Source organism: Mustela nivalis (genome assembly GCF_964662115.1).
Source record: "Mustela nivalis genome assembly, chromosome: X".
In the NCBI taxonomy this organism is placed as follows: Eukaryota; Metazoa; Chordata; class Mammalia; order Carnivora; family Mustelidae; genus Mustela; species Mustela nivalis.
Window position 1 is genome coordinate 10,965,525 of NC_139040.1, and position 14,696 is coordinate 10,980,220.

Here is a 14,696-nt window from a genome sequence, read left to right on the forward strand (position 1 = left end):
CTGTTTATTTTAATGTTAGATAGCTTTTCTCCTGATATTCCACACGCCCCAATATCATTATCTCTCTACCAGAACATGCAAGTCTGCCATACCGGTCAATCTCACATTTCTATTTTACTAATCTCTATTGAAGAAAAGAATGAAGTTAGCATTTACTGATTACCAGATAAGATGCTATGCAGTTTTGTGTTTCTTGTTTTGTTTTGTTTTACTTTGCTTTGTTCTGAGAGAGAGAGAGAGCACAGGTGGGGAGGAGAGGGAGAAGCAGGCTTCTCACTGAGCAGGGAGCCAGATGCAATCCCAGGACCCTGAGACCACTACCTGAGACCACTACCTTGAGCCAAAGGTAGATGCTTAACAACTGAGCCACCCAGGTGCCCCTTAAGCAGTTTTTTCTTATATTAGTCCTGAGCTGTAATTATTCCCATGTTACAGGTACAGAAGTTGAGAGTCAAGTAAACTGTCTGGGGTTGGCTAAGTAAATCTGTGGCAAAGCCACAATAGGGATCAAAGATCACCAGCACATTCTCACTGAACCCGAACTTTAAGAACAAGCTATTCTCAGGTCACAACAAACTGATCTTTCCATATACATTTGTCTATCTCTTCAAAGGTCCGTTTTCTAATACTAATTTCAACCTTCCCAACTTTTCTTCCAACGAATAACAGATTTCTTTTTCCTGCATACATATTGATCAGATGCCTACACAAGCAGCTCTTCTACTGTACAGATGCCGAAAACCCTTGTATTTATCTTCCTGATACACATGGGAAGAAACAGTTGTTCCAAAACTTGATAGTAAAATTGATTTTTGAAATACACACATGCACACGCGCACATACACACACACAGCTGTAGTGAGGAAGTATTCTAAGTCATTAATATAGTAATTACCTTCCAGGTTATTCCTGATGCTATTGAAGTGACCCGTGACATGTTAAAACAAAGGAGTAGGGGATCAGATTTGTCTCATCTCTGGAAAGTGGGAAGTAGGCAAGGTACAAGCCACCAATGTTGACTTATCTGTGCCAGAGGAAATTTGGGACTGGACTGAAAAAGACAAAGAAGGCTGACTATCCCTGCTGAGGAAGAGTAGCCTTACTAGGAAGTAGACAAGATCCTGAAAGGATTCTTGGAATACTGCCACAGGGGAGAAAAATGGCAAATAATGCTCCACAGAAAAATACTGCCAGGAAACAGAAGTGACTTAATGCATCACTGACATCGTATCACAATATATCACCATCAACTTTAAAAATAAAAAGGAATCATAGCTACACAACAAGAGAATAAATCAGAGATATAAGCTTCAGAAATATGCAGAAGTCAACAGAAGCTAAAACAGGAGCTGGCAGCACTGGGCAAAGAAGTGGAAGAAAAACCAAACTATCGCAGAAATGAAGCCAGGTTGGAAGCAACACAAGTAACGACTGGTACTCCTGATACCACTGTAAAACACATAGAAAATGGGATTGATAAAAGTAAACAGAATAAAAGAAAAATGAAGAAAACACTTTAAAAGCCCGAGAACAGGGGCACCTGGTTGGCTCAATGGGTTAAGTGTCTGCCTTCAGTTTAGGTCATGATCTCAAGGTCGTGAGATTGGGCCCCAAATCGGGGTCTTTGCTCAGTGGGAAGTCTGCCCCTCACTCTTCCTCTCTTTCCCTCTGCACTTCTCCCCCCCACTTGTTCTCTCTCTCAAATAAAAAAATAAAATATTTTAAAAAATGAAAAGCCTGAGAACATTTAAAATATCGAGGGTAGGTAAAAGGGAGAGTCAACATAAATATCAGTATATATTATATGCATTTGAAGAAATAATTCAGACAGCTTTGCATAAATGAATCAGTCCTTGAACTACCTATTAAATGGTCATACCAGGTTCCACAAAATACGACAAATAATAAATAACACTCAGATATACTCTATTCAAATGTAAAGAAAAAATATCTGGGAACTCAAGAAAAATATCAAATCGATTATGAGTGAAAAATATTAAGATGACCTCAGACTTCTACAAAATAACAGTCAATGCTAAAAGTTAGTAGAGCAATGAAAGAAGAGAAAGTGTGTCCCACCAACTCTACCCATAACAAAACCATTCACCTTCAAAAACTCAGAGCACATAGTTCCAGGAGGTTCTTTTTTTTTTTTTTTTTTTAAAGAAACAACTAAAAAAGGAAAAGAAAAAAAAACCTTGGCTAACCAAAAGAGATTGTGAAAATTGAACAAGATAATTATTTCATTTATTAGATATATTAACGTTACAAGAAGAGGGGATGATGGTCACATAAAAATATGTAAGTGTTACAAACAGGAACAACATAGAAATGACGTAACTTACAAAGTTGATAGGGAAATAGAATTAGTGCATATGTTGAGTTCCTCATCTTTCATGGCTGAGAGTCAAAACAGATCATTCGTATCTGAAAAATAGTAGAGGTATATACACTATTTAAAGGTATAAACACTAAGGAAAAAGTAAAGCACATAAACTGGGAAGCACAGGAATGAGAGGAGAGAATGGAAAAAAATGGAAATATATTAAACATTTTTCACAACAGAATGAAATATGAAGAACGTAAAAAGGTAAATGACAAACTGGACATAAATATTTACAACATAAGTCACAGATCCCTAACAAATAAAGAGCATCTAAAAAAAATTGAGAAACATCAACAACTCAAGAGGAAATCGGGCAAGGATATGAAAAAATAAAAGCAAATCCTGAATATAAAAATTCCATAGGACAAATGACCCAGTGTTCTCAACAAATAAATTATAGGAAAAAAAAGAGTAGAAAGGAACTGTTACCAATAAAGGAAGGGTAAGAGATATATAAACCAAGTGCAATGTGTTGACATTTTCTGAAAACTAATTCAAGCAAATAATCAAAAAGACATTTTTATTTATAATTTAAAAGATATTTGAATATCAAGGAACCATTGGATTGTCTCTGCTCTCCCTCTGCCCCTCCCGGCCCCGGTCGACAAAAATAAAATAAAATATTCCATAAAAATTTGAAGAAAGAAAAGGGATAGAGGTAGCAAAAATGTTGGTAGGTTTTGAATCTGGAGATGGGTTTAAGGTGTGCTCATTATACTATTCTACTTGGGTATATGTTAAAATTTTAATACATTACAATGAATATTTTTTTTCTTCAAATGAACATTTCTAAAAGTCCTGTATGGCAATGCAATTATCCGTGTCTACAGAACAGACAAATAAAATATATCACAATTATTTCGGGTAACATTGAAATATAATTCCCTTTGCTTTCCTTTACTGGTATTATTTGTTTTAAAACTAAAGATAAAATGAGGCACATACAAAAAATAAATAAAATGAGGCACATAAACAGTCATGTGACAGTTTTTTATCTTGAGCTGACTGGTTGACTCTGAATTGGCTGTTCAATTAAACTAACTGTATAAAGACTTTGGCTAAAATATAAAAGACCTATTATTGCAATTTTGCTAATGAAATAATTTATTATTTATGGAGGGGAGGAATTATGTAAATGTTATGAATAGTATCATAAGAAAAAAATTTGTTACAGATCACAGCTCAGACACCAGCCCAAATGCTGCTCTGTCTCGCTATTCCGAAGTTCCCTGGCAGTACCTCACCAGCGCCGCCCCCCTCCTCATCCAGAGGAGGGCTTCTGCTCCATGAACAAATCTGACTATGATATTCATAATTACTCCAAGCAAGTCTTCCATCCCAGGGTAATTACGTCATTAAAAAAAGTGTCTTCAGACAACAGAACATTTAAAGATTTAAAAAAACAACAACAACAACAAAAAAAAAAAACTTAAGGGAATTTCAGACAGGAGGGGGAAAATATCCAAGGGCCATGATCAGATTCTCACTAAGGGAAGTTAGTGGCTACCAGTACTGTCAAAGGACACCAACCAGTTCATTGTATCTACCTTTAGGCCTAAGTGGTCATAAGACTGTAAGCAATATACTTGAACTATCCTTTAAACACAACTTTAACAAAATTCATATTTTAATGCAAATAATAAATATGCTCCATACAATTTCCTCAACCTAATCACCCATCAAGGAAAACATTCTCGGGACCTTGAATTGATGCCCATTTATTAGCTTTAATTGCTTTAAGAACCTAGAAATTTTCTTAGAATTCCTCTGCTAAAAAGCAAATGTTCCACAGTTTCAAAAAGACATCTCTCTCTATTCTGCTTACTTCCAAACTGCTGAGGTTTTCACCATTGTAATAGCAGAAAATAAGCAAACACAGCATACATAATTGTACCTCTAACTTCATATACCATCCTGCAAAACACAGCAACACAGAAGTAAGGGATATCAGTGTTTACCTATTCAAATGGTTAAGGAACTCCAAAATACAATGGTAGATTTAATATGATTAATTGATTGTGACCTTTAATATTATTTATATTATTTTCATTTCTTGATAGCATGCAGTGACCATTTCAAGGCCAGTATGACCAATATGAGAATTCAGGAGTCTGAAGTTCGTATTTGCTATTTCAGCATTTCTACCTTAACAGTTTGCATCCAAGTCCTGCTTTTATCTTTAGACATGCTTATTTACTTCTTCATTCTCTTTTGCTCTGCCTTATGCCACCACCATGAATTTATTTCATCCTGAGTGGTAGAGTCCTTGCCAAACACGGTGCTTTTTTGCAGAATCTGCCCCCGAAGTAGCCAGATTCCCACACTGTCCTCTACAGCTCACAGCATAGCCACATCACCCCTGCCCTACCATACACATCCACACACTCAGAGCAAACTCATGCACACGCACACACGCACACACGCACACACACACACACCTGCGCATGTTTCAGATCTCAGAAACTCCTTGGCCAAGCTTTTGTGCTATCTTAGCACGGCAGCTTCACTGTACAGAAATCGCTGCCTTCCCCAAAGAGCATGTGCTCACTTGGTTTGGTGAGGAATAAATCCCATCTACTCATCTTCAACTTCTCCCCACCCCCAGAAAGTTCACTCCCCGATAGAATCACAGTCCAGATTCTCTTTCTAGACCTTACTTGTAGCTAGATACCAACCTAGTTCTGGCTCAAGGCACCATAAAAGCTACAAACCAGAATCACTGTGAGGGCAACCACCTTTCATTCACCACTCTTATACCTGGACCACCTCTCAGTATACCTGGACCACTGATCATGGAATGACTGATTTTTGGTCTTCCTGGACCCTTTACCTAGCTTTCAGCTCTTGCCTACTACTTTCCCACATCTACCCCATTTGGGCCTCAACCTCCTTTGCTAAACCATATCCACCCATTGTTTCCCTCCAGGAACAACTTTCTTAGGCCAGAGAAATCACTCCTGCCCTACACTTTCCCCTGTTGACCAAGCAAACTTTCTTACCTGACTTTATGTCAGATCCCAATGAGTAAACGATGTCTCAGCGTGCTTTCATTTCCACTCTCCCTGGGCCTGCTCTGTTCCCGCTCACCCCTGACATTTTCCTACTAAAGCCAAACTCACAGCAAGACACCTGCTTTCCAACCAAGATAGACTTCCAATCCCAAGTCTGGAGTAACAGCCCATATTTACTGGAAGTTCACCATGTAGTAGGGACAACTGTAAAGACCTCATGGGCATGATTTCAACGAATCCATGCCTGTGAGGTGACCAGGATGATGACCAGGATCTCATTAAATCCACGCTATGAGGTTTACTATTAAAAATAAAAGAATAACCAGCCTCAAAAGGTCTTATGTAATAGGGAAGTTTATTACCTAAATTAGAGATCTTAAGGTAGGGCTGACTCCAGTTACGGTATAATGAGTACATTTGGGCAGATATAGATGGTAACTGTGAACCCCTCAAATCCTCCTAAATGTTCCTGGTTGGCAGAGGTAGCTCCCACTAACCCCACAACCAAACTTCCCTGATTTAACATTTCAAAGAGTTCTTCTCAGCACTCACCCATTCCCTCAATGCCTCTCAGCCCTCCGGGTCTATAAAGAGGTCTCAGCATAGCCCCCAACAGGACAAGGTCTAGTTTAGGAGATAGCCAGGCATCTTGCCAATTTCCATAGGCAGGAATCTGGGATATATGTATGGCTGGGGATTCTAAGAGTGTTCACCTGGCATGACGCAATGTTAAGATCACTATTTACTATGGGTACACTCACCCAGGACCCAGGATTTAATGTCAGCTCAGGCACCTGAAAGGTGCTACATTGTTAAGTCTTAACTCAAGAGCAGCCCTCAGATGGTAAGAATTAAAGGACAGAATTTCCTTGACTGTGCTGAGGAAGTAACCCAAAGGCTCAGGAAAATGGTAATATTTTATGTGTCTTATGCTTGTTGTCGCAGTCGAATTATTAATAGTGTCCCCTTTCACGGTCTAGTGTCCCACTTTGGGATGGTGTACAACCTGCTCAACCACCCCTTACCCACGCCACTCTGGACGCCCCAGAGGACACTCAATCCTCTTGCCAGGGCTTTAAGAAATGCCTTGGTGAGGAGAGTACCAGAATCTCTATCAAATCCTGTGATAGCTGTCCTCTGTCGCCTAGAGATGACAGTGGCAAATACTGGGATTGAACTAGGTTCCCTGATCTCAGGGGAAAAAAATGAGAGTCAGAGAGATTGGTAGAGGCCAATGATAGCACTTAACCATTAAAAGACACTCCTTTCTTCTTCTTTTTTTTTTTTTTTTTGGTAGTGCTTGATATTTATTGAAAAGAACGTAAATGCTTTTTCCAGGTGGTACTGAGGAGCTGGGCTGAGTGCCTGTTTTTGTTTGTTTTGTTTTTAGTATGTTTGTCCAAATACACACATCTGTTGGGACTGCTGCAGTTTTGAAAGTAAAAGGACAGCTGTGCAAAACTGGTGCAGAGGAGAAAAGAAATGTCAACAATTTGGCTGCCAGGCACACTAGGCCCCTGCAGCAATTTGGTGGGGAAGGAGAGGACTCTGGGAGTAGGTAGGGAACTAACCAGGTTGAAAGATTGGCCCCTTGGGGGTTGGTGAGCTGTCCAAATTAATGTCCGAGGAGGAGATGCAGCCAACTCAGGCATCTTCTAGGTTGGTCCTTATTTTCAAAGGCTGCGGTCTGTCGCTGGAATGTGGTGGATGGTGGTGAAGTGGCGGCGTAGGTCTCTGGGCAAACGGAGGCCTTGCAGTCGGCAGGGCAGAGCTGCGCGTAGTCTGACCAGTTTGTAACAGGGGCCTTCCCTACAGCAGGGGCTCAGGACACAGTCCAAATTAGCAGGGGAGGGTGCTGGGGCTGGCCAGAACGGGTGGCGGCGCGCTTCAGAGCGAGGCCCCAGCAGCAGGTAACTGGAGCACTACTCCTGGAACAAAGGCAAGCACTACAGGGGGATGATAGAACCGGAGGGCAAGGGTAGGGAAGGGGATCCGGGGACGAAAGGGAGCTTGGCGGCTCCGAGCGGGCCGGGCAGGGGAGGCGGGGAGAGAATGGCTGCGTGCAGGGCCCTCCCCGTCCCGGGCCCGAGGGTCTCCCGGCCTAGTAATCATCTTCTTCTTCTTCGTCGTCGTCGTCATCTTCTTCGTCGTCATCCCAGCCAAAACACTGTTTCATCTCATCCAGGAAGGCCCGGTAATCACCTAGGATGGGGCTATCCATCTCAATGTAGGGCACCACCCACTCCTCGGCCTCCCCGGTCAGCAGGCTGATTAGGAATGCCACCTTCATGGCGTCGTTGCAGAATCGGTTCTCGTTGACCAGCATGTAAGACGCCGTCTGCACGATAAACTCAGGGAGCCGGGAGCTCTCGCCGCTAAACGTTTCGGGGAAGGGCACCGGGCAGCTCGGCGGACGTACCTGGCGCAGCAGCGTGGCCCTCTCGCACACCAGCAGCCGCAGCTGTTCCATGAGCTGGCTGTTCTCGATGCTCAGGGCGCGGTGCCGCATCAGGAGCGCGTGCAGGAGCAGCACCAGCTCGTCCACCATGGCTAACGACTGGGAAGTGCTGGGATCGGCTCGGTTCGGCAAAGGTGCGCTCGGAGGCCTCGCAGGAAGTGCGTGTCCGCGGAGGCTCACGGTGGCCAAGGGCGGAGGGCGGTGCGCGTAGGGGTCCGGCGGCTGCGCAAGCTCCGCCCGCGCAGCCACTTGGGCGGCCGGCGCGCCGGCGCGGCCCGGGTCGGGGGGCGTGGCGAGGAGGGCGTGGCCGGGGGGGGGGCGACAGGCGCCGCGTGGGGGCGTGGCCGGCGGGAGCGCCCGGGGCGCGGAGACTCGGTCGGGGGCGGGGCGGGGGGAAGGGGTGGGCAGGGTCTCGGCAGGGCGGGCTGGTGGTGCTCACGGCCGGAGCGTGTAAAGGCAGGGGACCCCGGTGGACCCCCGGATGTGGGCCCGGCTTAGCCAGGAACGAGTGAGTGCTAAAGCCCATGTCTCAGGGCCAGCCTGCTCAAGTTTAAAGGATTAATCACCTTTCGACTCGCACAATTCAGTGTTCTTTGGTGGGTCCGTGGCTACTAGATTCCACTTGAGTGTTTTGGTTTTTTTTTAAACACTTTTCCTTGCTTATTTAAATTTCACTCACCCAGAGAACTAGTAGCTCTGCTGGCTGCGCCGCGGGAGTCACAACCTTTTAGAGTTATGAAAGAGCCTTAGGGCTCCTCCTACAAAACTATTTCAACGGGGATTTTTTCTTTAGTTGGGAAATAATACTGTGTGCCTACCTCCTTTTTAAAAAATTATTTTTCTAAACAGTGAAGTATAAAAAGTTCTGCAAAACCAACATTGGAGAACCATTTGCAGTCTCTTGCCTATCTTTACCTCTTTAGTTCATGTCCTAGTATTAGTGTCCCTTGGCCAGCATTCATACATTATTCGTTGCTTAACAATGAAGATTTGTGTTTTTTAAATAGTTTCGGTTTTCTACTTTGAAATTTATTTTTCAAATAGTTGCTGGCAGCTAAGTTGGGTCCAGGACCTTAGAGCTGACATTATGTTGGCTCTGCTTTTAAAACACACCCGCAGTTCAGTCACTTGTCACTTCTACCACCACCCTGCCCCAGCCTTTCTTCCTCACCCAGACTGCTGCAAACCGCTTAGCTTTCACTCTTCTCTTCCTACAGTATGCACAGGAGTTTTGCTTTCCTGCGCTGTTCTTCAGTTCCCCGTGCCAGTAGTGGTTTGGTCTGGAATCAGATGACCCTCCTGACCTACCCTCAGAAGGTCAACGGGAGCCTGATGCTGCATCACAATGCCTATGTCATTCACCTACCTCACTGCGTCCCATCGCTAAGCGTTTTTTATCATGTCACATCATCACAAGAAGGGTGAGTGCAGTACCATAAGATATTTTAGGAGATATTTTGAAACTTGCAAAGCGTTATAAACATTCTATTTTATTATATTAGTTGTTAATGTCTCACTGTGCCAAATTTATTTACATTTTATCATAGGTATATATATATATAGGAAAAAATATAGTCTATATAGGATTCATTACTATCCTCAGTTTCAAGCTTCTACTGGGGATCTTGGAACGGATCCCACGTGTATATGGCCAGGAGGAAGGGGTAGGCAGTGTCTTGGGGCAGTGGCTCATGTTTCTCGGTGCCCACAGAGTAGGCACAGGAATCCTTTAGAACAAAAGTGAGAACTTTTTACTGCCCTGTTCAAAATCTTCCCAACAGTTTTCCCCTCTCACTTGAAATAAAAAGCAACGTCTTGGTCATGCCTCATCTCGTGTGCCTATTCCCATGATTACATTATCCTTCTTGCTTATTCTCACCCCACATCTGGCCTCAGGATCTTTGCATTTTCTGTCTTTTCTGCCTTATGAGGCTCTCTCCCCAGTTAGCTGCCCCGACTCCTTCTCCCACTGTTTTCAGAAAAGACTTTCCTGACCACCTCGTCTATCAGAGGTGGTCTACTGTCTATCAGTAATCTCTAACCCCTTATTCTTCTTCATTTCCCTACATAGCATTCATCATACTAACAGCCCTCATATCCTATAGCACTTTGTTCATCAGTCAAAATGGTGAACGTAATTCCACTTTAGAATGTAAGTCTCTGTGAACAAAGACTTTGCTTTGGTAGCTGCTCTATCCTGCATGCCTGGAAAAGTGTCTGGGCCAGAGTAGAAGATCCAGAAATGTTTGGTGGGTGAAAGAATCTCAGGATACAGATGTTGAGATGTTGAGATAAAAAATGGAAGTGGTGGCTGCACAAAGCGTTCAAAATACTCTTCAAACTGTCCAAAATTATCTATTTCTGATCATGAAATAGTGAAATGATGACTGACATAGTAAAAATGGCAAAATAATTTTGAAACGCCCTAATTAGTATTTTTACAATAGAATTGAGTGGGCATCCTTGGAAGTGAGAGGCTGAGGGGAGAGGAAACAGGCCAAGGCCCAAGTGGGAAGAGATCACTCTACTGAGAGCCTGTAGGAGGGACTATGAACCTTGGACTCTCCTGTGACGTGAACTCCCACACTAGATGAGAAGCCCCTGGGGGCCAAGCAGAGACCTTCTCTCAGTTCATCTTCAGCATCTCAAAGTATTTACTGGGCACCCCATAAGTGTTCAGTGGATTGAATGAAGGGACAGGAAATCTCAGAGGCAGATTTCTGGCCATTCTGCCCATTCACAGCACCGGATGGATGGTGGAACTGCTGGGCAGTAGTGAACGTCCAGCTCCACTTACCATGTGCAGACCCTAATCCAAGAAGAGATGCTCAGGGTTCTAGCCCCAGTAGCAAACGTTCTGTGGCAGGCACCAGATCTGGTGATTGAAATGAGCTGCCTACGTGGCCCTTGAACAAGGACCATACACAAGGACAGGCACCCTAGAAGCCTAAGACCCAAGAGAGCAATACATTGGTGGCACAGCACCACAGTCTCAGCTTCTCTGACTGTTGCACAAGCCCTTCCATGGAACAATTGTTATACACTGGACTTCTGTGAATGAGGCAGGTCTGCTGGGGATCCAGAGCTAATTAGGCTCCTGCTGCCCTAGTCCTCTTCCTTATAACTCTGTGACAGAGGGAGTCTGGAAGGGAAACAAGAGGCAAGCACAGGTATCACCTCTGAGGGGGCTCTGAGTTCCTAGAAAACAAGAAATACCCTGGCCAGAACTGATCACAGAGCTGAGCAGTAACTTTGGGAAATTCTTCCCAACTTGGAGGGAGGGAGGAGATACAGGCAAGGGGGAAGCAGCTGGAAGAGGTGAGTAGTATCAGTAGCTAAAAATGTAGAGACTCCTAATGTTCATGTTAACCAGCTTCCTGCTACCCCAGATGCTTTCCCACCAATGCTAAGGCCTGCTAGCCCTTCCTTCTCTGTTCACCTTGCTTTGGGCTGCACGTCACTGTCCTTCCTCTTTCCTCTCAAGTGACCCTTGAATGTTCCTTTTCAACTGTGGGAAGATGCTGGGGGCAGAGGCAGAGTACACTGTGTTATCTTATCTCAGGCTCAGGAACTTAATCGGGACAGCTGCAGCTCAGAATGTTCTGTAGTGTTTCAGACCCCAGTATTTAGCAGAACCATTGGCCCAAGTCCAAGGGAGTAATCTCCAGTGCTTATCTCCTAAGCCTTAAAGCCCAGGCCTTAAACCCCACCCCCATATAAACTAGCAGCCAGACTTGTAACATGGCCTCGAAACAAGCATGAAAGTGTCCCTTGCTTCTTCAGCTCTAGAGAGGTGTGCACCGATTGGGTAAACCAACCGGGCACTTGAATATTCAGCAAGGTGCAGAAAGCCGCTTTGGAGGGGATATTTGTGAGTCATATGGGTGCCACTAAGATCCAGGCTTCTGCCCATAAACCTCTCCCCCTCCTTAATGAGGCACCTCTTGGACTGCTTTTTACAGTAACCCCATCAAGAGGGCCGTGGAGACCTCTTGGCCTAGAGAGAGGAATGAAAAGGTATAGCTTCACCCTCTCCAGCTTACCACATGTCCTAAAACATTTTACATGTTTATTTAAGTACCAAATTAATATATTCTTATGGTTAACAAATTCATACTGGTGTGTTAAAAAGGAAACATTCCTGGTATCTCTCCTTCTCCCTACAAAATCCCACTTGAAAATCCAAAATTCAGTTTGTCTCCTTCCAGATAGATACATGGGGTTCACAGAATCCAAAGACACATTTTTCTACTAGCAGATATGTTGAATGAGTCATGTTGAGAGATCAAGATATATGTCAGAAAGAAGGGCCATCTGTACCCCAATGTTTATAGCAGCAATGGCCACGGTCGCCAAACTGTGGAAAGAACCAAGATGCCCTTCAACGGATGAATGGATAAGGAAGATGTGGTCCATATACACTACGGAGTATTATGTCTCCATCAGAAAGGATGAATACCCAACTTTTGTAGCAACATGGACGAGACTGGAAGAGATTATGCTGAGTGAAATAAGTCAAGCAGAGAGAGTCAATTATCATATGGTTTCACTTATTTGTGGAGCATAACAAATAGCATGGTGGACATGGGGAGTTAGGAGAAGGGAGTTGGGGGAAATTGGAAGGGGAGGTGAACCATGAGAGACTATGGACTCTGAAAAACAATCTGAGGGGTTTTAAGTGGTGGGGGGGGGTGGGAGGTTGGGGGGACCAGGTGGTGGGTATTAGAGAGGGCATGGATTGCATGGAGCACTGGGTGTGGTGCAAAAACAATTAATACTGTTATGCTGAAAATAAATAAAAAATAAATTTAAAAAAGAGATATATGTCAGGAGACACAGATAGAATACACAGATCTCTCTTCTTCATGATTGTATAATACTCCACCTGAATTTCTCAGGTACACACTCCTGTCTCAAAACTAGAGAGACCCAACTTTGTTCAGATTCTCAGATGATGCAGGAGAAGGATAGTGCCAAATATACCCACCGTCCCAAAGATACAGAACTAGAAAATCAGATTTCTATAACTGAGTGATTTCTATAAATTAATGTCTTATTACTGAATAATTTGTATTATTCATGTATGTTTCCATTGTGCTATAATCTAGACTTTATTTCCTTTAGTATATTGCGCTAGATTTTTATTCCCATTTTTTTTTCCTCTATCCTAATTACATGAATATAATTAGTCACCTCGAACATACAAGAACTTATACACTTGGTTTGTTTCTGGCATTTTCATATAGTTTAGAAAGTCTCTGGCATCATGATGAATCTAAGGAGACTGCATGTGACACACACGTCACGTGAGCTGTCATATCCAAGTGGACACATGCATATTGGTGCCCTCTACTACCAGCGATGCTATTTGTAATGAGAACAGGCAGGGTCACAGTGTGGCAAAAATAAAATAAAAACTGGCCATGTGTTCTCTAAGGGATATATATGCTATGTAAAAGAGGGAAGCACATTTCAGGGCAGCATCAGGGAAAGAAAAGAATTTTTGAAATTTTGGTTCAAATCCTCATGGTCTTGTTTACTATGTGGCTTGAGCAACTCGCTTAATTCTTCTGAGCCTCAGTCTCCTTTTTAATGAACATGGAGAGTAATAGGATCTAAATCACAAGACTGCGGTGAAGATCAAATGATACAACATAAAAGTATTTGGCAAACCACAAACTGCTATACACAGATTGCATATTATTTTTCAATGGAGAATTGTGATTTATTAGTCTTGCAGTGACTATATTACCTGCATTTTAAATTTAATGTGTAGTTAGTTCACCTCTCTTATTTTATCCTAGTATCTATAAATTTAATGATAAAACTTAAATTAAAAAATGTTTACTCTTCAATAAGAAGTAGTCAGAAGAATAAAATAAGGTTTCATGTTGGTCTTGCTTTCTCTCAGTTCAAAATATGCTACTGTCCTAATGATAAGACATGATTTTTAGGGAAGAAATTGTCCATTGCAACATCCTGAGGGCTACCTTGTAACATTTTCTGTTTTCTCTCTCAATTGGGGGAGAATTCCTGCTATATCTGGGATTGGATGTTTCATGCTTTCCCAGAGTAAAGAGGCAATTGTACTTCCAGAAAACTCCCTTCATCAATGTGCCACCATCGTGATCCTCCTGGGAGAGGCCAACAGTCCTAGGCTTATCTGAGAGAAGGAAACAGTACTTCTCTCAGCCCTAGGAGCATCTCTGGTTGGCCCTGAGCTGAGTTCCAGCACCTTCTCCTGTTAGGTTCCCTAAGCTTTCCTGCTAGCCTCCTTCAGCACCTTTGGTTCCTCCTGTCCTCCTGTCCACTCAGTGCCTAGTTCTCTCAATATGGGAAATGGACTCTTTGAGTAAAAACCCTCCCTAGGTAAGAGGAGGTATGTATCTTTCTCAAATCTCAGACTGGTTCCAATAAGTACCCCTGTGTTTGTGCAAAATGGGGATGGAATCACAGAAGTTCAGAGTTGGAGGGGACAGTGCTAGTTGCTCATTCTAAGGGCTATTTTGTTGTTAAATGAGAGACAGACCTACAGAGTGGCCTGCTAATGAAAACCAATCATAGATGAGGAAATGAAGTTCCAGAGGAGATGAGTAACTTGCATAAGGCGAACATAACGTGAGTAGGAGGGGTAAGGCAGAATGAGAAGGAGAGAGAGAATCTTAAGAAGACTTCATGCCCAATGTGGAGCCCAATGCAGGGCTCTGTTTCATGACCCTGAGATCATGATCTGAGCCAAAAATCAAGAGTTGGATGCTTAACCGATTGAGCCACCCAGGCACCCCCATAAGACATGAACTTTAAAGGCAGCATGGACATTGGGATACATATGGCCCTTGTT

At 43.2% G+C, this 14,696-nt stretch overlaps 2 protein-coding genes across 2 annotated transcripts in view; one reads left to right on the forward strand and one right to left on the reverse strand.

Moving 5' to 3' along the window:
* Positions 1–6,622: 6,622 nt before the first annotated feature.
* Positions 6,623–8,126, reverse strand: LDOC1 (LDOC1 regulator of NFKB signaling). Its single transcript, XM_082716811.1, has one exon. It carries the CDS (start codon positions 7,943–7,945, stop codon positions 7,499–7,501), a length of 447 nt encoding a protein of 148 aa, XP_082572937.1. The 5' UTR covers positions 7,946–8,126; the 3' UTR covers positions 6,623–7,498.
* The window catches only part of LOC309856642 (uncharacterized protein), a gene marked incomplete at its 5' end in the record, with an annotated part of 240,178 nt that continues 233,425 nt past the window's right edge, over positions 7,944–14,696 (forward strand). The window contains 3 exons of the mRNA XM_082717956.1: positions 7,944–8,013; positions 8,087–8,363; positions 9,073–9,276. Coding sequence (XP_082574082.1) covers positions 7,944–8,013; positions 8,087–8,363; positions 9,073–9,276 — 551 coding nt within the window. The remainder of the gene's footprint in view (positions 8,014–8,086; positions 8,364–9,072; positions 9,277–14,696) is intronic.